Source organism: Syngnathus acus, chromosome 4 (assembly GCF_901709675.1).
Source record: "Syngnathus acus chromosome 4, fSynAcu1.2, whole genome shotgun sequence".
Taxonomy (NCBI): Eukaryota; Metazoa; Chordata; class Actinopteri; order Syngnathiformes; family Syngnathidae; genus Syngnathus; species Syngnathus acus.
Window position 1 is genome coordinate 2678173 of NC_051090.1, and position 24045 is coordinate 2702217.

General features: G+C 46.3%; 4 protein-coding genes across 7 annotated transcripts; 2 read left to right on the forward strand and 2 right to left on the reverse strand.

Annotated features, from left to right (window-relative positions):
- Positions 1–1422: 1422 nt before the first annotated feature.
- tmem131 (transmembrane protein 131) lies at positions 1423–15942 on the forward strand. 2 transcript variants are annotated; one of them, XM_037250202.1, is made up of 41 exons: positions 1423–1757; positions 3959–4020; positions 4245–4282; positions 5544–5633; positions 6247–6315; positions 7061–7181; positions 7266–7382; positions 7459–7581; positions 7679–7759; positions 7992–8142; positions 8221–8277; positions 8347–8408; positions 8488–8596; positions 8726–8834; positions 8897–9050; positions 9333–9503; positions 9612–9722; positions 9835–9969; positions 10043–10147; positions 10215–10301; positions 10384–10536; positions 10652–10727; positions 10807–10921; positions 11039–11177; positions 11256–11365; positions 11544–11616; positions 11690–11841; positions 11916–12058; positions 12122–12308; positions 12386–12571; positions 12640–12795; positions 12859–13286; positions 13408–13592; positions 13672–13802; positions 13912–14030; positions 14106–14240; positions 14347–14619; positions 14684–14765; positions 14841–14944; positions 15045–15196; positions 15270–15942. In XM_037250202.1, the coding sequence occupies exons 1-41, from the start codon at positions 1625–1627 to the stop codon at positions 15531–15533; spliced, it is 5448 nt and encodes a 1815-aa protein (XP_037106097.1). In that variant the 5' UTR covers positions 1423–1624; the 3' UTR covers positions 15534–15942. The 2 variants fall into 2 exon arrangements, with proteins under 2 accessions (XP_037106097.1, XP_037106098.1); XM_037250203.1 differs by lacking the exon at positions 7679–7759.
- Positions 15943–16013: 71 nt separating this feature from the next.
- Positions 16014–18104, reverse strand: si:ch211-201h21.5 (uncharacterized protein LOC555526 homolog). Of its 3 annotated transcripts, none has more exons than XM_037250206.1 (5): positions 17687–18104; positions 17271–17456; positions 17094–17205; positions 16727–16863; positions 16014–16593 (listed from the first exon to the last, which is right to left on the reverse strand). In XM_037250206.1, the coding sequence occupies exons 1-5, from the start codon at positions 17867–17869 to the stop codon at positions 16204–16206; spliced, it is 1008 nt and encodes a 335-aa protein (XP_037106101.1). In that variant the 5' UTR covers positions 17870–18104; the 3' UTR covers positions 16014–16203. The 3 variants fall into 3 exon arrangements, with proteins under 3 accessions (XP_037106101.1, XP_037106100.1, XP_037106102.1); XM_037250205.1 differs by having other exon boundaries at positions 17271–17468; XM_037250207.1 differs by having other exon boundaries at positions 17271–17453; positions 17687–18103.
- Positions 18105–18214: 110 nt separating this feature from the next.
- On the forward strand, positions 18215–21299 carry LOC119122042 (basic immunoglobulin-like variable motif-containing protein). The gene is given in 10 exon segments (XM_037250204.1): positions 18215–18438; positions 18728–19167; positions 19264–19387; positions 19582–19677; positions 19755–19859; positions 19946–20173; positions 20270–20353; positions 20415–20511; positions 20586–20754; positions 20757–21299. Coding segments are annotated over 9 exon segments (1404 nt in total). The 5' UTR covers positions 18215–18438; positions 18728–18743; the 3' UTR covers positions 20834–21299.
- On the reverse strand, positions 20953–23183 carry zgc:172121 (uncharacterized protein LOC337599 homolog). Its single transcript, XM_037250210.1, has 7 exons — positions 22977–23183; positions 22659–22726; positions 22329–22590; positions 21854–22015; positions 21592–21797; positions 21422–21501; positions 20953–21167 (listed from the first exon to the last, which is right to left on the reverse strand). The coding sequence occupies exons 1-7, from the start codon at positions 23073–23075 to the stop codon at positions 21079–21081; spliced, it is 966 nt and encodes a 321-aa protein (XP_037106105.1). The 5' UTR covers positions 23076–23183; the 3' UTR covers positions 20953–21078.
- Positions 23184–24045: the final 862 nt, after the last annotated feature.

The window sequence follows — 24045 nt, forward strand, 5'->3', positions numbered from 1 at the left end:
ACGCTAAAGCAGCCCTAATAATGACTGTGAGTCATTCCAATCACTGCTGACAAAAGTCAAGATTCATCCAGCCAGTCAATGGTGTGTAATCAGGCTACTTCAACATAGAAATTAAAGCGTGGGCAAGAATGGCAGTGATGATATAAACCAAACACTTTGAATCATGATCGAGGAAACAATAGCGTGCTCTAAAATTGCTTCCATGTATGAAGTCTTTGTTTTTGTTGTGGAAAACTAACCTTTGCATCTGCTTATCAAAGTGGTGATAATTAGTGGTTATCTTTAGTGTGCTTTTCATTTCACTGGCATGTACTATTAGTCATTACGGTGGTCAATAAAGTTGGTTTAGTGCAAATAAACCTTCTTCCCAAATAGACAATAACCAGATGACCCCATTGAGGTTTTTTTTTTTTTAATTGTATGATGGCAAATACGAGAGTGCGTCAATGACATTCATTGAACAAGGTTTGTCTAAGTGTTATCAATTGAGTGTAAATATTTAACCACGATTGTAGTTTCATTTTCTATTTATCATTTACAACAATGATTCACTGCCTTTCCGAATCTGTTGTCGTAGATGTACGTCAGATATTGTGCAGGCATGAAATCCTCTTCTCCCGCCATGTGTTGAGAAAATATATATTTTCCTGACTTGTTTTGGACATTTTTAGAGCATGTTCTCATGTCAGGACACTCATTATAGGTCAGTTTAGTGGTTTGGGGTTTTTGTTGCTATAGATATTGCATAGCAAAACAGTGCAACATGAAACCACCACTTAGGTTATTGCTGCTTTATGCGATGGTGTCTGACTTTCCCCCCCCCCCCCCTTAAAAAAGTGAGAAAAAAGATTTTGTTTTGATGACTACTTTTCCAGAATTTGGCAAATTCACTTGACATTCCTGCTCAGGCAAATGACATCAAGGAATGTGAATTTACTAAAACAATAATGGTTAGGAAAATCAACATCTTATTATATGAGTTGAATTACCTAATTATATTTTTGTCTAATTTGGATATACAATAATAATGGTCATTAATTTGCTTTAATATAGGCTAGAAAAAAATAAGCCATCAAATGTATTTTTTTACAGATTTCTTTGAAGAATTTTCGAATTAAAAGTATGAATCCTTAAGAATTACGTTCACGTTTAAATATTTTTGTTTAAACAAGAAATTGTTGTACTGATAATAGATAAAACAAGTCGCTTTTATTTCTTTTAGTAAATAACTGTTTTTTTTCATTTCTTTTAAATAGTGTAAACAATGATTATTTTCATTGATGAAAGAAATGGTTTTACATAATTCGACTAAACGTTTGTCCCACGCGTGCCCTTGAGCCCCTCCAAACCAGCAGGGGGCAGCACCCGCCAGTCCACGTCACAGTGAACGTTTCGTTTGCACCTTTGAAACGTCACCCCTGCAATAGAAGAAGAAAGCCCTGTAGCCAGAGAGGAGAGGCTAGTGTACGTCCACAACTGTACGCTTAGCAGCACTCACCGCGACGACGGCTATGATTGACAGAGTCCGAGGAACTTTCCACGGGCAGGTCCTCACTCTCGCACGGTTGTCCCAGCTGAAGTGAAAAAAGAGAAGAACGTAGAGCTGTCTCGGCTACTGGGAGGCATGGCGGTGGGCCAGAACGAGCGAGCCCGCTGGACTTCTCGCCATTTTTCGTACAGGAGAACGCTGCCGTATCTGGGACTCTTGAGGATATTATTTATTGCTTTTATCCACATGGCACGGGCGAATAGACAAGGTTTGTATCAAAAAAAGGGGGGGGCGGCGGGTTCCCGAAGCTCAAGTGAGCTAGCGTAACTTCCGTGGACATTTTTTCAAATCATTTATTATTAAGAAGGCAAGGAGTTAAATCAATGCTGACTTTTCCGTTTACCGTAATGACGTCAGCAACCTGTTTTCAATGTTGGTTGACGTGACGCGACGACGCGGTTGTGGCATTTAATAGCTGGGCTGGTTAGCATCGCGGTGCTACCTCCAGGGTAAGTCAGGTGGCCCGGGTTAAAGTTTGTAAACGTGGCCCGGCTTGGATACTGTGCTAGAGAAGTGAAGGCAGAAATGACAGCCGTGTCGTCATATCTGCTCCCGTATCGGGTGTCTGGACTCTTGGCAGGTCATGGTGATCCACAACCAGTGGACAGCTGCTCCCTGTCAGGGCGAGCCCCCCGCCGCCACTTTGCTGCAACTTTTGTTTACCAGCAAACTTCACAAAAGGACAGTGACGTTGTGACGTGACTTAAAGAGTACAGAAAAACGTCAGTTTCACTTTGTGAAAAACTGAAGTACACTAAGATGCTTTCTCTTCACAGTAATTTCATTTCATAACCACAAAGACGAGCGTGTACAAAACGTCGTGTCTTAGCAAAGCAAAGAAAATGTTACGTGTCACAGACGCCTCCTTTGAAATCAAACTTAGTTTTACTTACTTTTCTGTAGGTAACTTTGGTAACCAAAAATTACAAGTCTTACAAAGTCGAGAGATGTGTTTTCCTTCATTTTGGAATGTACAATTTTAGGGACATTAAATTGAAGAAGGTCAACTGTATTTGATTTCTGTACAAGTTTGACGCCACAAACTTGCTCAATTTCAGACAAGGAATTTCTCAAAATGTTGGTCCACTTCTGAATTGTAGAACTTTAGTCATTCAACTATGTTTGCCTTAGGTTCAAGTTTGCAAAAGTTATCTTTATTTCATATCAAACACTAGAGATTTGTGTGGCTTTAGTTGTATTCTTCTGAGATTTTGTTGAATTTAGAATTGAATTACTGCGTATTTAAAGGTGAAACTGATTTTTCTCAGTTGTAAAGATAAACAATGTAAATTAGTCAAATATTTTGCTTGTAATTCTAGTACCAAAAATAAGTTATTGAATTTATCGTGTATATATTTTAAACTGATTGGTCGATTAATCAGTGATTGTAATTTTATCCTGCCAAATATGGAAATCGGGATTGTCCTTAAATAAATTGTTGGGACACTACTAGAACTCAATTGTTTTGGGCAAAATGACAAACTTAATTACCAATTTTGTAACTTGTGGCTGTTATATCGAGCCCCGTTTGGCTTGTACTGCAAGGTACTGACCCTTTTTTGTCTTGCGGAATGCCACTGACAATAAGCAAATTTTATTTTTTAAAGAAAGGGCTTGCGTAAGTCAAAATGTGCTGAAACACATTGTCTGCGGCGCAAGCTCAAATAAGCGTGAGGTATCTGTTTCACATAAGCTAATGGAGCTGTGATATGTTTGCACAGAGGGGATTATTTTCAGCCGCGTTAAGCCGCTTTAATTGACAGTTCGCGCTCTCGCCTTCACGTGTTGATCCAATATATCCGTTGTGTGTCAGCGTTTGCCTCCGACGATAATAACCACAATCTGCTTTTGTCGGGACGAAAACGCCAACACGCGATCCCATTTCGACGGGTGTCGGGTGATGCGGGCGAAAAGCCTCGTAAATCCCGAGCGGCATCGCGTTTATCCGCGCTTCACTTAGAAATAACGCCGGCATCAAACGTCGGCGATGTCTGTCAAGGTAATTGTGCGGAACGCTTATCTAAATGGTTCATAATGTTGTTTTTGAATTGCAACTATTGACGAAACTATTTGTAAAGTCAAACACTTGTAGGGATTATGCCAATAACAAACCGATGTTCTCTGTCGAGTTGAGCAAAACGAAAATTCCCTCGCCGTGTGAGCGGTTCTTCTCCTTAGTCACAATCATAACGTAACAGGAAAGAAAGAATAATAAATATTGCAGCAAAGGGGAGGAAGAAAAGGCATTAGGGGGACAATAAGAATACAAAGTATTGGAAAGTATTACAAAAAATGTTAAATAAAAATGTCTCGCACAGACATTAGACAGGAAAGAAAAATATTCTTGGAAGATATTTTGTCATGTTCATCTGCGATGCTGATGTGCCATTTTTTTTTTCTTCCCCACAGCGTTCATTCAGTGTGACACAGTACTTGAAGTTCTAAATTTCGGTGATGGAGAAACTTTACCGGTAAGCCGTCACATAATGTACCATAAATTGAATGCTAATTAAGTTGAGAAAGGATAAAAAGCTGCATGAAGACTGTGAGGCAGACATGCTCACCACTAGCGCACCGTGCTGTCCATAAAGTTGACGCTGAGATCTCCTTGGCGGGATTCGTCCACGCGTGATCGATATGAGCAATTATGTGTTCCGCTGATGTCATTTTACTGACTGCACCCGTCTTTTTGCAGGCTGACTCCGACATCGATTATGATTTATATCAACAAAGGTACGTAAAAATGTGCGCCACCACATAACATATTTGGAACATGAATTCAGGACTTTGTAAAGTAGCGATTGGACGCGACACAGTGTGTTTAGTCTCGTGAGTCAAGGAGACTTGACTGCACAGTCTTCTGATCCGCTATGGGTTATCTTCCCCTCACTGTGGGAGAGGAAAAGGTTTTTTTTTTTTCCCTCTCTCTCTCTCTCCTTGAAGGGAAAGGAAAGATCTCTCACACTGAGGTGCTTGTTAATCATTATCTGCTATGCTGCGGGCGTGCCCTCCACTAGGGAGATTGTTGTCTGTGTGGGCTGCTTGTCTTGTCGCCAGCCCAACTTAAGAATTTGCCACATATTTGGACGGAATATGGGTTGAAGGACAAGTTGAATTTTCTTTCACTTATTCATTGAGTCATATCCGGAACTCTCGGTTTTGAAAGCATTGCTAAGGCGCTATTCAAGTGTTTTCATGGCTGTTGACGTGAAGCGTTTGCAAAAAAAAAAAATAGTCGATGGAGAGAATGAGCAGATGTGGATGGAAGCAAAGGATTGTGGTCTTTTTTTTTTTTTGATTGTCCGCTTGAATGTAAAAGCAGAAGCTAGGCAAGGTGCAAGCTCAAAGGGCACAAAAGCAACCACAAAAAAAAAAAAAAATTGTTCCAAGGCTCAGTCGGACCAAACTCATTGACTTTGCCAGAGTCCTGTGCTCCTCCCTTGAGATGAATTCGAGTAACCCAGTTAACCTGCAACGTGCAGATCATAGTCCTCCTAAAATGCTCCCCCCCTCCCCAACGCCACCACCCCTCCTTTGAGCACCGGCTTCTCCGATTACTATACGTTAGCTCGGCGGCACCAAGCTCAACGCAATTCACAGCCGCGGTGGCACTTTGTGATTCTTCAGAACCCGATTGAGATCACACACACTTGTCTCCGCGCACTGCCAATGTCTCGTGTGTTTTTGTGTGCGTGCGCCTCCGGAGGTGGAACATCATCCCATCCCTCGGGAGCGCCGTCTATGGAGAACGCCGCCCCAGTCATTGTCTGCTGCTAGTAAATGAAACTGATCCGAGTTTGATTGTCCGGCAGGAGTGGGAAGCTGCTGGTTTCCATTGAAGAAAATGATTGACATTTTAAATCAGGCCACCTAATCAAAATGTTTGAGACGCATTTTTCCTTGCTCGGCCTTTAAGCGCGAGTGATTTTTGCTTTGCCGGTTTCACGAGCTAGGATTAGGCAAAAGACCGACAACAAATGTCCTGGTACTTTAGGGCCGCCTGCCGGAAACCCCCGGAGCCATGTCCGAAACCTACTCCCAATCTTTGGAGGCGGGGCTGCCAGGCTTGTCCACCGAAAATGAGGTTGGTGTCTACCAAAATCCAAATGGCCATCTTCCAGAACATCTCGCGCAAAAAAGTTGAGAGGCGCAGTGTACTGGAAAGTTGACTTTGAAATTGCTACACTTGTCTAATCCTCGCTACAGTGTTACCCCTCAGTTTCTCCTTTTGGATGAAGTCTAACGAGTCTATCATGACTATCCCCCTTCTTTGATTAGCCAAAATGGCCATACAGCTTGTTGTTTTAGCAGCCTTTATAAGAAAAAAAAAAAAAAATGAAGCGACAATGCAATGAAATGTGCCACACCTCCGCGACAATGCAATGAAATGTGCCACACCTCCGTTGATCCCATATTGGCACCTATGATGGCATTGTGCATCCGAGAGGAACCGACCAGTCTGTTGAAGATCCAACTGTCGCCCAACAGGCTAGGAGAGTTATTGTACCCGCGTCCTCGACGACAGGTAAGCCGCATCCGTTGATAGGGCGGCAGTGTTTAGAAGAGTCGCGTGACTTTATTTCCCGTGCGACAAAAGCCCCGTGCGTTTTTTTCTCAAGACGGCATTGATATGAACGGCCGCTGTTCTCCCCCAATCTTTCCCCGCTCCCGTCACATCTCTCTGTTCCCCAAAACAGCACAGCCCCGCACAGAGGCAGCTGCCGACCCATACGCTTTGAACCTCCAATGTTGGACTTTCACAAACAGTGAGTTTTCGACTCCCGTCGCATTCACGCACTCGGTCACAATCGCCGGGCGGCTCGAGGACAATCACTAGAAAACTTAGCCTAGTTTCACCTTTGCTCGGCATTGGCACGCCCTTCGTTCTTTGACAGCATGTCACAGAGACATGCAAATAAGGTCAGTTGGGAAGTTGGCCAGACATGTCCCTTTTTGTTTTAATAAACAGCAATACAAGCAAGTTAAAGATTTGAAATTCCATGAACACATCATCCTAGAAAAAAAATCTTGGTTATCTACTTTAAAAAAAAAATAAAAAATGATGTTGCAATTTGGACGGGTGTTCCTATTCCACCAAAGTAGCCTGTCACAAGCTATCGTCACTCCGGCTTACGCCAACAGAAACAAACACGGCACTTTTCAGCCGTAGCCTTAAGAAAGCGCCCTTATCGCGCTTACAAAATCGTGGCGCCTCTTGCATTTGAGCGTTCACTAAATCAACGAAAGCAAGTTGGGTTACATCAGTTTAATAGCAACAGCAATTAAAGATGGATTCATTACATGAAGTTCAGACAGCCGGTAAATAAGATGACCTTAAATGACTTCAATGACGTGCCACACCCGTTTCTCAACTCTAAATTATGTTGGAGCAAAACAATGTCTGTCTGATGGGAAACAAAGTTAGGCATTTTGTTTTTCACTGTGACTGGCAACAATGTATGCGTGTTTAATTTGCTCTCAGTCTAATCTTTGTTTTTCTAACATTGGCAGGCCTGTGGGGATGCCAAAAATGGAAAAAGTTTATTTACATAATCCTAGCCCAGAAGAAATTAGTTTGATATCAATATCAGCGACGACGGCGCATTTTCACGCCTCCTTTTTCCAAAACAGGGTGAGTACATTTTTGTTACTTTTTTTTTTAATTACTGTGTTGCTTCAAAACAATGTAGCGTCTTTCTTTCCGCTTCCTCCACAGATAATCCCGCCAGGAGGCAACACGTCATTCGATGTCGTGTTCCTCGCGCGAGTCGTCGGGAATGTAGAAAACACTTTATTTATTAATACGTCACATCACGGAACGTTTACATACCAGGTAACCGAAAAGTACACGGAAAGTTGCGAGTCTTTCATTTGACTTTGCTGATCCTCCCCCCAACTCTTCTCTGAAGGTTTTTGGAGTGGGCATTCCAAACCCGTATAGGCTCCGCCCCTTCATTGGGGCTCGAGTCCCAGTAAACAGCAGCTTCTCGCCGCTAATAAACATCCACAATCCCTACAGTGAGCCACTCCAGGTAACCAAACTGAGATTTTTTTTTTTTTTTTAAATTTAGATATCAATTCCACGCTTATTAAAATGGGTTTGCTTGCTGTGTGCGCGGCCACCTGGAGGTGGTTGAGATGTATTCCAGTGGAGGGGATCTACATCTCGAACTTCCCACGGGCCAACAGGGAGGCACGGGGAAATTATGGGTGCGTCATTTGCACGTTTTGTGGTTGGTATTTTTTAAGTGGTTGTAGCGACAGCTAACGGTAGAGCGTGTTTGGGTAGCGAAACGGTTTGATGCCAACTAACCTTCAAAAAGGCTTGCTTGGAATGGGTCTGCTACGCTCCAATTGAAAGTCACAAAACCTGTGGAGATGGTGAGCTTTTTGTGAGAATGTTTTTTGCGCATAATCACCACGCTGTGCTTTCCCCCCTCAGGAGATCCCGCCCTTTGAGACCAAGGGCGTGATGAGGGCCAGCTTCTCGTCCCGAGACGAGGACAACCACACGGCTTTCATTCGAATTAAAACCAATGCACCCAATGAAGATAAATTTATCATCCTGCCTGTAGAGGTGGAGGTCACATCAGGTGCGCTGTTTATTTTAATTTTTTTTTTTTGCACACGCACCGCATCTGAGAGCCTCCATGTTTGACGTTTGTGTGCAGCGCCTGGTATTTACGCCTCCACAGAGATGCTCCACTTTGGCACGTTGCGCTCACAAGGTACATGTTCTGAATATTTTTGTTCCCCCCCCCATACACTCACGCCACCTTTTTTTCCCCCCCGCCCAGATCGGCCAAAACTGATGGCTTTGTACCTTTTAAATTCGGGATCAAAAGACGTTCCCATCACAGTGGGTTGCCTTTTTTTATTTGCCTTTGGAACGCACGTGTACGTAAAGATGCTTGACTGACACGTGTCTTGTCGCACAGAGCATCCGCACAACGCCGCCCAATGATGCCATCACGATAGACTTTAAAGCTGTCACTCTCAGAGCGGGAGAGAGCAGATACACCAAAGTAGCAATTATTACCTTTGACGGTAAGTCGTCTCTGCATATGCAAAGTATCTGTCTGACTGCACAAATACTTTTGTACAAAATATTGATTCAACAGTCAACAAATAAAGAACGTTTCCGCTTGCTTGTTTTTTTCTCCTCGCCCACGGCAGCCTCCAGGGCCAGGCGACCGTATCAGCTCTTTGGGAAAATCACCGTGAAAGCCAAGGAGAAGAGCTACGCCAAGCTAGAAATTCCCTACCAGGCCGACGTTTTGGAAGGGTAAGTCTTACTTTGCCGTGTGCCGTGTGTGCTGTCGACTTAATTTCTGTCCTCATCTTCAGCTATCTGGGCTTTGACCACACGGCCACGTTGTTCCACATTCGCGACAGCCCCGTGGACCCGGTCGACCGGCCTATATTCCTCACAAACGCCTTCAACTCTGCCATCCGGATACATAACGTGACGCTGCCCGAAGAGGCCAAAACCATGTTCAGCGTGAGTCCCCGACAAAAGATTCTTAAGAAGAGCAATAATGTGTCTGGGTCAGATTGACACAGAGCAAGTTCAATATTTATTTTTTGAGGGTGATTTTTTTATTTTATGAGTCCACTTGACCACTGACTACTCCCCCCCCCCCCCCCCCCCCCCCCCCCCCCCCCCCCCCCCCCCCCCCCCCACCCCCCCCCCCCCCCCCCCCCCCCCCCCCCCCCCCCCCCCCCCCCCCCCCCCCCCCCCCCCCCCCCCCCCCCCCCCCCCCCCCCCCTTTTTCACTTCTAGATACAAAACTTCAGCGCACCCATCCTGGTCCCCTCACATGAGTCGCGCTACATCTTCTCGCTGCTGTTCCAACCGGTTCGGCCGTCCATTCACATCGACAGCAACATGCTGCTCATCACCAACGCATCAAAGTTTCACCTACCTATCAGGGCCTACACGGGCTTTCTGGAGGTACACGTCTCACATACTCTGTATTATTCCTGGATTATTAAAAAATGGAGCCTCGTGTGGCCAATAAAGTGCTAATCAAAAGTGATATTTGTTTTCTGCCCCCACCAGCCTCATGTGCTGCCGCCCAGCCTGAAGAAGAACATACTGGACTTTGGTGTTCGCAGCGCCACAGACACCAGCAGCATCATATTCGTGGCGGTCAACAGTAACCCTATAGAGGTGAAAGCTCTAACCAATTTTATTCACCGTGCGACTGATGGAATATTTCCAACATCTACTTTTGTGGGGTTGCTCAGTCAAGTACAAACAAAGTGATTTTGAACCCCCTCAGTTGGAGATACGGTCCTGGCAGGTGACGGGCGACAGCCTCTCGGTGGAGCTGCTCAAGGCCGAGAAGGGAAACGCAACGTTGGCGTCCAGTCGCCTGAAGGACTTGCAGAACATGACGGCGTCGCATTACGAAACGGTAAAGACTTATTTCATTTAAAATACATGGACACAAATTTGCCTGTTGATGTCTAATGTTTTTGGCTCTTTAGGTCATAATAGCATCTGGCTTTTACGCCGCCTTCCGCGTGACACTGGTGGCCAAGTCACTGGAAGGCGCGTATGACGGGGCCATCCACATCACCACAGATTATGAGGTAAAGCGCGCCATCTTGCCACCTCAACTCACCTGCTCACACTTAACCCGTTCATTTGTCCCCCCAGATATTAACCATTCCTGTGAAAGCTCTTATCGCCGTGGGGGAATTAAGCAGCTTCCCCAGTCACCTTGTCCTGCCTCAGTCGTTTCCAGTAAGTAAGACGGCTTTTGGATTTGATGATGCTTTCATCTATTTTCTGGGATAACTCGAATGTTTTTATTTTTCTGTTGTAGGGCAAAATTGTACACCAGATTTTCAGTATCCGGAGCTCGTTCTCACAAAAAGTGAAGCTAGAGCAGATTCGCTCGCTGACCGAAGACATTCGCTTTTATTACAAGCGCCTGCGCAGCAACAAGGACGAGCTCGAGCCCAGGCGCAAATCCAAGGTTAGGCGTCATTGCTTTTTGAGTCGCTGTATTTGTTTTTATTCTGCCCATTTATTGCTACTTCCATCTGACAAAAAATGGTCCCACCTAACAGATCTCGCATGCCTCTTGGCAGGTTGCAAATATTTATTTTGATGCCAGTTTAGAGTGTGGCGATCACTGCTACGTGGGGCTGCCTTTCGTATTTAAAAGTAAGTGTTGTGACGTCATCGCAGCGCTCACAGCGGGACTCTTAAAAAAATAATAATGACGTAACCTCTGGATTGACAGCTGAGTCAAAACCTCACGGGATGGCACTGCAGGAGGACATTTGGGACGCCGATGTGGATCTCCACCAGAAACTTCTCAGGCGATGGAACGAGTTGAAAGAGCGCTCGGGCCACATGTGAGCCATTTAACCTTTTTGTCTTGCAAATTAGTGGCTCTGCGGGTGGACAGAACTATTTACAGAACACTTACAGAATGTTTTTCTTTTTTTCCTCCATTCTCTCACCAAATGAAGAGTTGAAGCCATGTTTGAAGTCAACACGGATCTCCAGAAAAATGTCCAGGCTAAAATTACAGCCCAGCTGACCTGGCCCTCGCTGATCAACTCGTCACGGCACATAACTTTTCCGCTGACAAACACAAACAGCTCAACTGTACGTGCCCTGCAAACGCTTTCAGAAAATGTCTTGAGGTCGTTTTAAATGTCTCTTCCGCTGCTCGCGCGTCTTCAGGAAAGAGAGGTAAAGCTGCAGAATCCAGCCGACGTTCCCGTTTACGTTCAGATTCTCCCGCTGGCGCTACTGCCCAACCCCTCCATCTTTTCCGGAAAGTTGGCAGACAGGTGGGAAGTCACTCGCAACCTTTTACGGTTTCCCGCCGCTACCTCTGGGTGGCACTCATCTGATACCCAGGAGATTTTTCATCCACATTTTCCATCTTTTTGATTGAACGTTTTCATTCCGGTTGACGTGTTCACTGCAGCTTGCTTTGTGTCCATTACTCCTCGTCCGTGTTTTCAGATGGCAGCGAGAAAATCTGTCCAACATCAACATTGACACAAACACGATGGAGTTCCAAGTGCAAAGAAACCAAGTGAGTGCCTGTGAAGATAAGCTCACAGAGTGACCCCGTTTTGTCTCAACTGACATTTCTGTCCGCTTGCCAGACGACTGCAGTAAAGAGCGTCAACGGCTTTGCGGAGGGTTCCAGTCGACCTTTCGTGTACAACCTGGTCCTGATGCCCGGGGAGGAGAAGTCGTTGAACATAAGATTCACGCCAGTCCGCAACCACAGCGTCTCCTCCTTGCTCATAGTCAGGTAAAGGTCTCAGCTTGCAAACACGAATCTCTCTACCTGATTGTGTTTCTAATCTCTCCTGTCTGTTTTTTCAGGAATAATCTGACTGTAATAGACACCATTGTCCTGCACGGCCACGGCGCCACCGAAAGCCTCAAAGTCGCAGGGAAGCCTCCGGGCAACGGCGGCTCGTTGAGGTTCAAGATGACGGAAGCGATACTGAGAGATTGCACAGACAGTGAGTACTAGCAAGTTGTGCAAAAAGTACCAAACCGCTAACTGGACTCTTGTTTGATTTCAGAGAAAAGAACCAGGGATCCAAGCTTCACGCTTAAGAAAACATTCCGCGTGGAGAACACGGGTCTGCTCCCCATCACCATCCGCTCGATGGAGGTCAACGGGGAAGCCTGCCAAGGATTCGGATTCAAAATCGTCAACTGTCAAGAGTTAATACTTCAACCCAACGCGTGGGAAGACCTCATCATATTGTGAGCGGCGCACCACTCGCAAGTTGAAAAAGATCCAAAATGTATCCCCATCTGATGTTATATCCTCCTCCTGCTAGATTTACACCAGACTTCACCGCGTCGCGAGTTATCCGCGAGCTCAAGCTGGTCACGTGCAGCGGCTCGGAGTTCATTTTTGTGATGAACGCCTCACTGCCATACCACATGTTGGCGACGTGCGCCGAGACCCTACCCAGGCCCTCCTGGGAGATGGAGCTCTGCGTAGTCGTGGCTATCGTCATGAGGTGATGTCGGCACGCGCACTGTGGAAAAAATCTCCTCGCGACATTCATTCTTCATAATCGTCCTGCAGTTCAATGTTTCTCTTGGTGATCGGCACGGCCTACCTGGAGGCGCAGAGCATCTGGGAGCCCTTCAAGAGGCACGTAGCCATCGAGCCCAACTGTACCTTGGAGACGGGGAGGCCCTTTAATCTCAGGGACATAGTGCAGCTGCACAGTGATTCAAAGTGAGTGACAAAGGAAAAATGTGGATTAAGAACTCTTAATGTGTGACCACTTTCATGTTTTAGTCATACATCTCAGAACTCCAGGGGGTTATACGCGTCCACCAACGGAGCGACGCGCGGAGGCCGACACAGCAACAGCCGGACGTCGTCCGATTCTGACGTCCAAGACAAGCGTTCCAGGATCAGCTTGGGCCGCCAGTCTACGTCGACGCCAGCCTCTTCCTCCGTGCATTTGCCCAAAGGGGGGAGCGGCACTTCGGTCCAGGAAGGAGCCTCCCCATCTTCCGACTGCCAGCTGGCCAACCGCAAAGCTCGCAGCCCCAAACCGGAGCCAAGTTTAGCTGTGTCCGCGTCGCCGCCGCAAAGGAGCACTGCCACCTTTGACACGGAATATGCCAACCTGGTCAACACCATGGACACAGATCGCCAGCGCCCAGCCTCTCTCGTTGAAACGCTACAGGACCAGAGTTCTCAGTCACTTCTCAACAAAGGTGCTTTGTTTTGTAGTGTTTTTAATGTCCCCAACGTAGGCTTAGTCGGAATATTCTGACATTAAAATCAGAGTCCGGTTGCAATTTTCGAAAAAGTAATCGGGTGCTTTTGTTTTTCCAGCATTGGAATCCAAAGGGAAACTCCGGGGCAAAACAAAAGTGCAGCGGAAGAAAGAGGAGAAAGTGAAGAAATCAACAGTCAAGACGCCGGGCGATGAGCTAAAGGACAACTTGGCCGACAACGACGACAGCTCCTCCACCACCACGGAAACATCAAACCCAGACATGGAGACCAGTGGCAAAGAGGTAACAAAAAAAAAATCTCCTTGGCACATTTTGAGCATGCACAATGTTATCAATGAAACGCAAGTTGCTTTCTCACCAGGAACCACTGAAAAAGAAAGGAAGGACAGGCAGTCAGCCAAAAGAAGAAAAAGAAGGTACAAGTTTCCTCGTCAAACAGAAACCCAAGAAGCATGGAGCTTCGAAAAAGGAGGTCCCAGTTGAAAAAGCCAGGTCGGTGTTGTATCGCTGGATGTACGTTGCTAGACTGTTAACTGCTCGGAAGAGACCGAGAAACGCATTTGAGGGAATCAAAGGTCATGAAAACAACTTGTATCAGCAGTTCCCTGGAGTTGCCGTACGTGCCGCCGCAGGAGAATAAACAGCGCAAGTCCTCCACGTCCAAACCGCCCCAACCCGTCAGCAGTCCCCCTAAGACAAAACCGCCACAAAGTCCTCAACGTGAGTCCTCTCCGAGCATGATCTCGTCTTATGATGTCATCATCTTCAACTCGTTTGCCCCCCCCCCCTCCACAGTCGAACCCAAGCAGGAGGACGGTCGATCTCAGCTGGTCAAACTGCTGTCCAACTCGGTTCAGGAGCTCGGACACAGCAGCGGCTCCGAGGGCGAGAAGGAGTTTGCAGCCCCCGAGTGGGACAACCCCAGCGTCCGTAAGTACCCCTTCAACTTTTTTGGGCTTGCGATTCTGTGTAATTGATGTCCATGTTCTTAGAGATGTTTAAATGAGCGGTGCTCTACGTCTCGTTGAATGCGTAGAAGCAGACAGCCTGCAGCAGATCTCCCTGCAGACGTTAAACGCGGACCCCTTCCTCAAGCGATCGTCCACGGCGAGACCTTGCTCACCTCCGCCCATCTCCCCCAGTCTGCTGACGCGTGGCAGTTACAGCAGCGTCCTCAACAGCAACAGCAACAGCGACGTGAACCACAATAAAGCTCCAGGAAGCAAAGCTTCCTGCACCACGCCGCTCCCCGGCAAAAACGGAACCCCCACCTTTGCCGCTGTTGCCGGTGGTTACGACAAGAGTCCAGGTAAGAGTATGGGATGGCTTTGTGCGTGCACCACAGGGAGTTGAAAGTTCCTCTGTGGCTTCAGGTGGTTCTGGACCGGGCAGGCTCGAAGGCCATTCAAGGAGTCTGGCACACACGATGTCAGGAGAGAGTGACAGTTCAGACAGGTACTCAAGACAGTAATAACAAATATCACGTTACGCAAAAATCCCAAAATGTATGTTTTTTTTTTTGTGTTGCAGCTCAGGGTTGTGGAGTGCCATCGACACAGCCAGCAGTCCGAACTTCAATTCCACCAACTCCTTCTCTGCTTTTGGGCCTAACAACTCCTTCAACCTGACAGGAGGTAAATATATTGCTGAGAAAATGAATGAGTAATAAGAATCAATTTTTTAGATAAGTGTTTTCAGGAAAGTATTTTTTTTTACAAGAAAACTTTTTCTTAGTTTTCAGCGGAATGGGCCTCCAGAAACCATCGGAGCCTCAACTGAGTTGGCCCGACTTCACCACGGTGCCATCGTCCATCTGGGACATACCTAGCCCGGACCCCCTGCACTCCTGGCCCAGCAGCTCCAGCTCACCCACCGTGCCCACCTCAGTAAGACGCTTCTTATCCGCTGCTGTCTCGCAGTAAGTAATTTTCTTTTTCTTTTGGGGCGTTTGCATCTCAGTCACTCCTGGGGAGCAGCCACAACCCGTGGTCCGCCAGCTCCGCCTTCGGCAACTCCATTTGGTCGGCGAGCACCGAGTCGTCGCTGCACCCCTACTCCCCCGCCGCCAATCCGCCCACCATGACGGACCCCCTGGAGCCCTCGCCGCCGCCGCCGCCCCCGGCCGACATAAGCCGCACGTACAACCCATGGAGCATGTGGCGGCCCACGCTCAGCCGGCGCAGCTCCGAGCCCTGGCCCAGTTCCTCGGAGGACAACAATTAAAAATGGCACTTAAAGGCGGCCAGCCGATCAGAAATTTTTCTCGTGTGACGGGAAGGATTTAAATCATTCACCTTCCTTTTTGTGTTGGATTTCCCACTGCTTTTTACTCACGGGGGCTGACACTTTTATTTCTTTTAACAGAGGCGCAGCTCCTCTGCCCCTCTAAAATGAGATGTGACGGGCTGGTACTGAATTTCAGTATTAAAAAAAGTAACATTTTTCAGAGTTTTATTACAATTGGTTTAAACGGACTTTCAGTCAAGCGCACTAATTTGACAGCAACCTTGACTACAATTGGACATTTCAAGAAATGTTTTCCCCCGTTTTAAAAGTCCAAAAAGTACTTCAGTTTGAATTATACCAGGCCTCTATTTGTCACCAAATTCCAATAAAGGATTTCAGCACAATTTTCTTTTTGGGTCTCAGGATTTACTGATTTGCAGTGATTGTGCATTATTTTTTTGCTGTCATTTGTCTAGAATGAACTTAGATGTCCAAGTTGAAGGTACATTTACTGTTTTTTAAACTCTCTGTATTATTCTGCCCCTTGGTGGCAAAGGTACACAAAAGTACCACCACAATGTCCATACCAAAAAAGCAAAAATTACTTGGTTTTATACAGTACGGTATTGACATTTTCTTCTAATGTATTGATTATTCGTTGAATTAATCAGGGTGTTTCTTTTCCAGCGTGCGGGCTCCCTGAGGGATGCCCGACCGACTTGAGCAGCATCTGCGCCAATTTGTCCTTGTGGCATTTGGTGAATACGGTCACGCTGTGCTGCTTGTTGAGCCTGCCCACACGGTCCAGCACCATCATGCCGCGACACACGGTGCCCTGTAGCTCCACTCGCACCGGACAGCGCACGCTCTCGGCCACCACGTCGGCGTCCACGCAGGCCGCCACCGCGTACGAGTCATAGGAGACGAAGCCTGGCTCGAAGTAACCGCCACGCTGCTTGTTTCGGATCTCCGGGGAGAAGGCCCAGCAGCGGGATGTGATGGTCTTCATAAAGCGGGACGCTGCTGTGTCCTGGCTCGTCAGCTCCTCAAAGAATTCCTTCATGAAAGAAAATAACTCGGGCAAGTCATAAATGGGTGAGGCAAAATTTGTATTTTTCTCGAAATATTTCGTAGAGACTAATTTTTGTAAGAGCCAACAAATTGAGTTTTTTAAGACTAGCACGTCTTACCCACGACAAAACGTTCTTGCAGGCGTATTCATACGTCGCCAAGTAGGTAGGGCATAAGTACTCCTCTAGAACCAAGTAAGCAGCTTCTGGGTCCATGGCGAAGTTGAACTCTGCACACAGGGACACGTTTCCTTTGCCTGCATTCATTCACACAGAAACACAAAAAAAGTGAATTTATGGCTCCCAGGTCCACAAGTCCAGTATTGACGTTTTAGGGTGCTTTCAGGACACCAGACATGTTTTATCATGTTTGTTTGGTAGATAGGTGAGACAGCCTGGTTTTATTTTTCCTCACCACCATTGTTGATCAACCTGTAGGGACAACTAGGTGAGTCTTGTTGAAGAAGGCCCTTAAATATTGGATTACCTTCCATGTTGCCGCCCATGATATAAAGTTCTTTCAGCTTTCCAGGGAAGCTTGGGTCCATCTTAACAGCCAGCGCCAGGTTGGTGAGGGGACCCAGGGCCACCAGTGTCACCTGCGGCAGCCAAGCCACACTTGATGCCAATAACTGAGGTCAAAGACGGGGCTGCGCATACTCACCTGTTTGGGATTCTCGGCCACCAGGCGAAGCATGGCGTTCACCGCGTGTTCCTTCTGAATTTTCTCCTCCCATCGGGGCGCTCTATTCTCCAAAACGTCCCCGAGGCCATCTGTGCCAAAGTGGTCATGTGCGGAGGCGGTGGTTCCGAGCAGGGGCCCGGCGGAGCCTCGGAACACCGGGATCTCCTGGGTGAAAAACTGCATGAGGCTGACAAGAACTTGTGAGATGTTCCAAGACATTTCCCTGCCAACCACCCAAACCAGCTATTGTCTATTCTTGACAACCACCTCCCAAATAACCACCGTTAAAACTAAACTGTAAATGGTTAAATGCATGCATGACTCAGCACTTTGCAAGCTTTCTTTAAAATGTTTTTCTGCATCCATCCATTAATCCAGTATAAATCCGATTTTACCTGCTCGCGCTGCGCCACTTCAAACACCTTCAATACATTCTGGCACACGTCGTCCACGGATGCGTTGCCAAATACGCAGGTGGCTGCCAGGACGCGGACGTGCGTCGCTGCCAATGCCACTAGGATGGCCTGGGCGTCGTCGATTCCGCAGTCCGTGTCGATGACGAGAAGTTTCTGGGACATCTTTGCTTAAATATGACTTTCCAAGCGGACAAGTCCCACTTTTCCGAGTGGAGTTTGAACTTTCCACAGGAGGCGAGACCGCAGTCTCGTTTGATTGGCTCGTAGTGGCAGAATCATCCCAATGAGTGGAATATGGCAGAGCTATTAAATCGTCAAAATGTTGCTAACTACTTGAAAAACAAACGTGCTATTAATAACTTAGTCCGTTAACCTTAATCACCGCGTGGGTGTATTTGTAATACAGTCCGTTAACCTTAATCACCGCGTGGGTGTATTTGTAATACAGTCCTTTCTTTGGTTAAAATCTTGAAGACCCCTATTTCCGATAATGGTTCTTTCCGGTTCGGCTAATCCGGAAGTAAACGGCATCGAGCGTTAATTGACTTGACGTCTAAGCAAGCTAATGCTAAGGTGCTAATGTTATCACAGCTCTTTTTTTTTTTTTAATTTAAACGCTAAAAAGTAACCTTATAAGAGTACTATTTATAGTGGACGTAGCAAAGCTGCACCTGCACCTGCACCTGCTTTCCAAACTGATGTATAGCCTGCTGCCTTCATCGAATCCTCAGGTAAAATGGGGTCCTTTGTAGTTGTGTTCCTATGAATATTGTTTTTGTTTTTTTTGTATTTATTGCGCAGCGTATGTCTCGCTCAATGGAATGTACGACATATGTTAACATTGCAGTTGAATATAAGGAAACGATGTAAACGATTCAATTGAAGTGCATTGCCCATAATTGTTGATTTTTTTTCTTGGCAAAACAGTGTTAAGGAAATTTTTACCAAAAGCAATATGAAAAAATAACTCAATGTTTTCTCAGGAGGAATCTGAAAAAATAACTGTCAATGTTTTCTCAGGAGAAGTGAGTCATCCATGTTAAACACATCAGAAGCTGCGGTGGGTCTGTCAAAAGCGGCAAGTATGCAAAGACAGACCGTGGCCAGGGAAGAAGAGGACCGCCGCCTGCTTGGCTCCCTGGCCTGGGACGCCTCTGCTGGCATAAGCCGGCGGGCGTCCAGTGGCGAGCTCCAGCTGCCCCGCGCCTTCCCGGTCACGCACTCCCGGGAGAAGTTCTACACTGTTTGTTCCGACTACGCACTGCTCAACCGGGCGGTGAGAAAGCAAGACGACGGGGACAATGCCGCCCGAGACTTCCAGTCAGCGGAGGCCTGCGTGGTTTCCGACAGCGATTGCGACATGGAAGATCTGACAGGCGGCGTGGATGCCAAGACTACGCTGGCGTGGGAGATCGACACCACTGACTTCAAGGCGGTTCTCACGCGCAAAATCAGGAAGGGTAAGATGACAGAAAAAAAGTCATTATTGCTACATTTGACTGTTTTACATCACATTTTATTTATTTTATCAGTTTGTTTTTTGTATTCCTCTCAAGGCGTGGTGAAGTGCAGCAGCAAGAAAATGAAGTCAGACCGAGCTAGCCGGAACCTTCAGGACATGCTGCCTGACCCCACGCTGGAAGATGTCAAGCAGAGGAAAGTTCTCGACCTCCGAAGATGGTAACTCTTCATCCATATTGTATACCGGGTTTATATACAGTGGCCCGGCATTGATATTTTTACGTTTTGTTATTCATTACATTTTTGGCCAACTGAAAGCAATAGCTGTGTGTTCAGTTATGATTTTAAAAACAAATGGCCACAAACGCTATTAAAAATAGGCCTTTTATAAAAGTGTTTTGTTTTGTTGCCAGGTATTGCATTAGCCGGCCTCAGTACAAGACGTCGTGCGGGATCTCGTCGCTGGTGTCCTGCTGGAACTTCCTGTATAGCACATTAGGCGCAGGAAGGTGAAGCCCACTGCCGTCCACCTCTCGGCGTCGTCACACACAAAATGTCGCCTGGTGACTTTGCCTTTCCTTGCCAGTCTGCCGCCCATCTCCCAGGAGGAGGCGCTACACATCTTGGGCTACCAGCCGCCCTTCGATGACATCAAGTTCGGGCCCTTCACGGGCAACGCCACCCTCATGCGGTAAGCGGGCATAACAGACTTCTAATAAGCTTTAAGTGTCACAAGATGGCGACACTTGTTTTTTGGCTCTTTCGCCCCCTCCCAAGGTGGTTCCGGCAAATCAACGACCACTTCCACGTGCGAGGCTGCTCGTACATCCTGTACAAGCCGCACGGGAAACACAAGACTGCGGGAGAGACTGCAGAGGGAGCCTTGGCCAAGCTAATGCTGGGTCTGAGGGACGACACCATGGCCTACGTCTACCACTGCCAGAACCATTACTGCTGCCCCCTCGGATTTGAGGCCACGCCCCTCAAAGCAGCCAAGGCATATCGGTAAGGAAATAACCATCCATTATAGTAAGCTACATTCCGGTCACATATTTTTTTAAATATTCCAATAAAATATGGTCGTTGTGTTGCACTTGCCAGGGGTCCTCTGCCCACCAACGAGACGGAACACTGGATTCTGATTGGAGAACCCAGCAGGAAGCACGCAGCCATCCACTGTAAAAAGTAAGCCTCTATGCTCCTCCCACTTCCATTTGGCTCTTCACTGAGACAGCTTCTCGCGCAGGTGGGCGGATATAGTCACCGACCTCAACACCCAGAATCCGGAATATTTGGACATCCGCCACATGGAGAAGGGCATCCAGAGGCGCGCCACCAAAAAAAGTACGAGACTTTTGACATCAGTGAGTGCAGTGTCTTGCAAATAGATTGATGACCCGACATGGTGGGTTCACAGGTGGGTGGCAACCTGCACTGCATCATGGCCTTCCAGCGGGTCAACTGGCAGAAACTGGGCCCCTGGGCCCTCAACCTGGAAAACCTGCGGCATGCGGGCAGTGAGGCTGAAGAAACTAAGCGCCTTGCTCAGCTGGGACGCTCGCAAAGCACGGGCAGCCAGAAGGACGCCCCTGGTGGCGCATGTCCAACACAGCAGATAACAAACAGAAGAGCTTGCCCGACAGCGACGGGGACAATGGCGACTGAACATGAGGACAACAAACGTGAGGGCTGACGAACTGATGGCTAAAACGATTTCCTCTGGCAAAAAAATACATATTTGGAAGTTCATGAACGCGAATGACATTGAATTCATACATAACAAATACTAGTTAGATGCAGTGCTTAATTTATTCTTTGTACAAACCAGATAGATGTCCCGCCCAAAACAGTTTGTGTTTGCGTTTCCCCGATTAATTAAAAACGATACATTTGAAATGATATTTTTAGTGTTAGATTTCCAAGTCCGCTTCCTTCTCCATTGGGTGTAAGTGTCGTCTCAGCTCGCCAATTTCTTCTGGACGAATGCGGCAGCAACCACCTGACCGGACAGAAACATTTTAACGATGTGAATGTCAAATTTCATCCAGTTCTGTGGTGAAAAAGTTTTTTCTTATGTAGTGATTTGATAGTGAAGTCAGTGTGTAAATAAACATTCTATATAATCATTTTACAGTTAGGCTGCATATTTTTATTACATCTTCACATTGACGACAAAAATAAGATATCATGACCTCCAACGTGAAATGGTTTTATTCAGATGTGTAATTTCCGAAGTAAAAATTGTAACCTTACCGATCAAAGCAGCCCCTTGCTTGATCCAAGTGTCACTTAGAGCCGGTAAAGTCGCTGATGTTTTCCCTGAGCTGTGCCATCTTAACCAAAACGTACAAATCCAAAATTGACTTGACAAATTAAGGCTGCGTCTACTTTTTAATGTCAACCAGTGGCTGTTGTCAACTCACCCCCCGCTGAGCATCCCATCCTCGCCGCTGTTGGGGTACACCACCCATTTCAGATCGGGGCCCCTCAAGGCCGCGACGGAATCCAGTAGAGGTTCCACCAACTCCGGAGGACAACAGTTGACCCCGACAGCAAGCACCTGCGTGGACCTGCTCGCCACACGGACGCCGTCTAGCAGCGGGGTGCCGTCTGACAGATGCGCCCCGTCCTGACAGGAAGGTGGATTAATTTGCTTGACCCAATCGCGGTGATTGGTCTCATTACCTTGCAAGAGAAAGAAATCCAGGCGTTGCAGTTTGGGAATTCCCGAAGCAGCTCGGCCAATGCTGCCGCCTCTTTGATGCTTGGGATGGTCTCCAAAGCGAGGACGTCTGCTCCCGCTGCTGCTAAACATTCCAGCTGAGGCCGATGCCAAGCTTTCAACTCCTTGGAATGCGGGGGATCAAGTTTAAAGATCTTTCTGTCGTCAAGTAAGGTAAGCCATTTTTTATGGCAGTTTACATAGGTTGTTAGAAACTATTCAAATGAATTTGATTTTGTTTTTCATACGGTCTGTATATGCATAGAACAATCATGACTACAATGTTCTAAAATTGATAAAATTACCTTTTTACAAGTCATGATTTTCATTTTACATTTGGATGTGAGTAATCTTTAATAGGAGAATAACATGGGGCCAAGAATGAAGCCTTGAGGGACACCACAGCTTTTTTTTTTTTTTTTTTGCTATGCATCTCACCTCTACGCTCATTTTATCAGCGTATTTTCCACTGTACTCAGAGCCGTCACAAAGAAAGGCGCCGTAGGGTCCCACGGATGCCGCCACCGCCCTTGCCCGCTTTCCAGAACCAAAAGTCATCGCTGCGTCTACAGCAAGATGAAGCCCGGACGCCATCAATTCCCTGGCGGTATCTAAGCTGACTCCCAAGTGTTGGACGAAGCCTTGGATGCTAGCTTGGTAAGTGGCAGTGGTGATTACATCTGCACCGTTCAGGAGGAAGCTGATGACGCATCACGTAGATGTCAACCAGTAGCAGAGTAATGCAGATGTATTCACGCTTAGACATACCTGTGATGAGCAGCTTTGATGGCTTGGGGGTTGGTGTGCAATAGCCTGGCACTCCATAATGGATCTCCCTAGACAATGCGGCAAAAGTCCAGCTTTCATGTTTGTTATTTACTTTACATCTGCATTGTCACAATGAGTGGCAAAAAAAAATCTTAATACACAATTTAAATTTGTCATTTTTAATCTTTTCCATAAATTTGATAAAACAAATATTTAAAACAGAGGAAATTAATTAAGATATTTAATTATTTTCCCAGTTATTGTAGTATAGTCATAACTTGTAAATGACCATCCAAGTAGTACTTTGGTATATTGTACCTGTAAATGTGCACCTTGTGCCTCCAATTCTGTTGCTAATCCGCCGTCCAAGAGCAAAACTCTCTCATGGTCATCTCTCAGTCGAGCTCGTAAATTCATTAAAAACAACGTTTACGTGAATCAAAAAATGTATAAAGTAGTTTCTGTTTTCTGTCAATGTTGTGCTTCCGGGTTCAATAGGTTCAAGTGTTGCGTTTAAAGTCACTTGAACATTTAACAACCCGGAGCATGATGACTTTTGCACGACCACAGAATCCCCACTAGATGTCGCTTTAAGATTGTCTGTGTCTTAAAACATTTCCAAATAGAAAATACGTAAAGCACTCTTGTTTTTATTCAATCCCACTTGCAATTTCCCGTTTTACCAACGTCTTACCAACGTCTTACCAACCTTACAAACTTCCCGGTAAAAGTCATTCACTCACCTATTCGACTGATCAATATCATATTTAAAGTTAAAGGGCGGACACTAGGCCACTGAGCTGGTGTTGTTATGGTGAGCTACTGTATTTGGTGATCCACTTGATCCAAATCTTAGATTGGCTAGCTGTAAATTGTTTTAATATAAATAAACGCACTCATCTTTGTTGCCAGAATGCATTTTTAACTTGTTGTACAGTTACTATGGAAACTAATGACGCATTCAAAATTCTTCGGAAATTGTAACTTCAGTTTTTTTAATCTCCAAGTTTCAACCCACGAGGACGTATTAGGACAAAACATCTTGAGTCGTTATAAAAATAATTGTAATTTAAAATTGCTAAATATTGTTGACACTGACGTCTGGGGTCAAATGTGTTTGGAAACTTTGTGACGAACCATTAAATATCAAGGGATTCATTTCTACTCCAACTTTACACTAGACCTGAAATGCACCACGAGCACAAACAACTAGCTAGCTAGATAGCGCGCTTGCTGAGCGTAACATTTGGGACTTGAGCACGTCGTTCAAGCCTAAATAATGGTAAGTTGAGTAAAACTCATTTTTGATATATGACAGACAACACGAACACACTATTTGTTAGCTTTAGAGTCGCCTCCGGGTGAAAAACACAGTCGAAAACAGTCA

What these genes read in the sequence shown, in the direction of transcription:
- si:ch211-201h21.5 (XM_037250205.1), bottom strand. Translation starts at nt 17,869, where the DNA reads ATGTCCCAGAAACTTCTCGTCATCGACACGGACTGCGGAATCGACGAC. An exon ending in TGGCCGAGAATCCCAAACAG is followed by an intron (nt 17,206 to 17,270) that starts GTGAGTATGCGC and finishes TGGCTGCCGCAG; the next exon opens with GTGACACTGGTGGCCCTGGG. An exon ending in CATGGGCGGCAACATGGAAG is followed by an intron (nt 16,864 to 17,093) that starts GTAATCCAATAT and finishes GAATGAATGCAG; the next exon opens with GCAAAGGAAACGTGTCCCTG.
- tmem131 (XM_037250202.1), top strand. Translation starts at nt 1,625, where the DNA reads ATGGCGGTGGGCCAGAACGAGCGAGCCCGCTGGACTTCTCGCCATTTT. An exon ending in GTGATGGAGAAACTTTACCG is followed by an intron (nt 4,021 to 4,244) that starts GTAAGCCGTCAC and finishes GTCTTTTTGCAG; the next exon opens with GCTGACTCCGACATCGATTA. An exon ending in TGGCACGTTGCGCTCACAAG is followed by an intron (nt 8,278 to 8,346) that starts GTACATGTTCTG and finishes CCCCCCGCCCAG; the next exon opens with ATCGGCCAAAACTGATGGCT.
- zgc:172121 (XM_037250210.1), bottom strand. Translation starts at nt 23,075, where the DNA reads ATGAATTTACGAGCTCGACTGAGAGATGACCATGAGAGAGTTTTGCTC. An exon ending in CACAAGGTGCACATTTACAG is followed by an intron (nt 22,727 to 22,976) that starts GTACAATATACC and finishes CGCATTGTCTAG; the next exon opens with GGAGATCCATTATGGAGTGC. An exon ending in GATGGGATGCTCAGCGGGGG is followed by an intron (nt 21,502 to 21,591) that starts GTGAGTTGACAA and finishes GTTTTGGTTAAG; the next exon opens with ATGGCACAGCTCAGGGAAAA.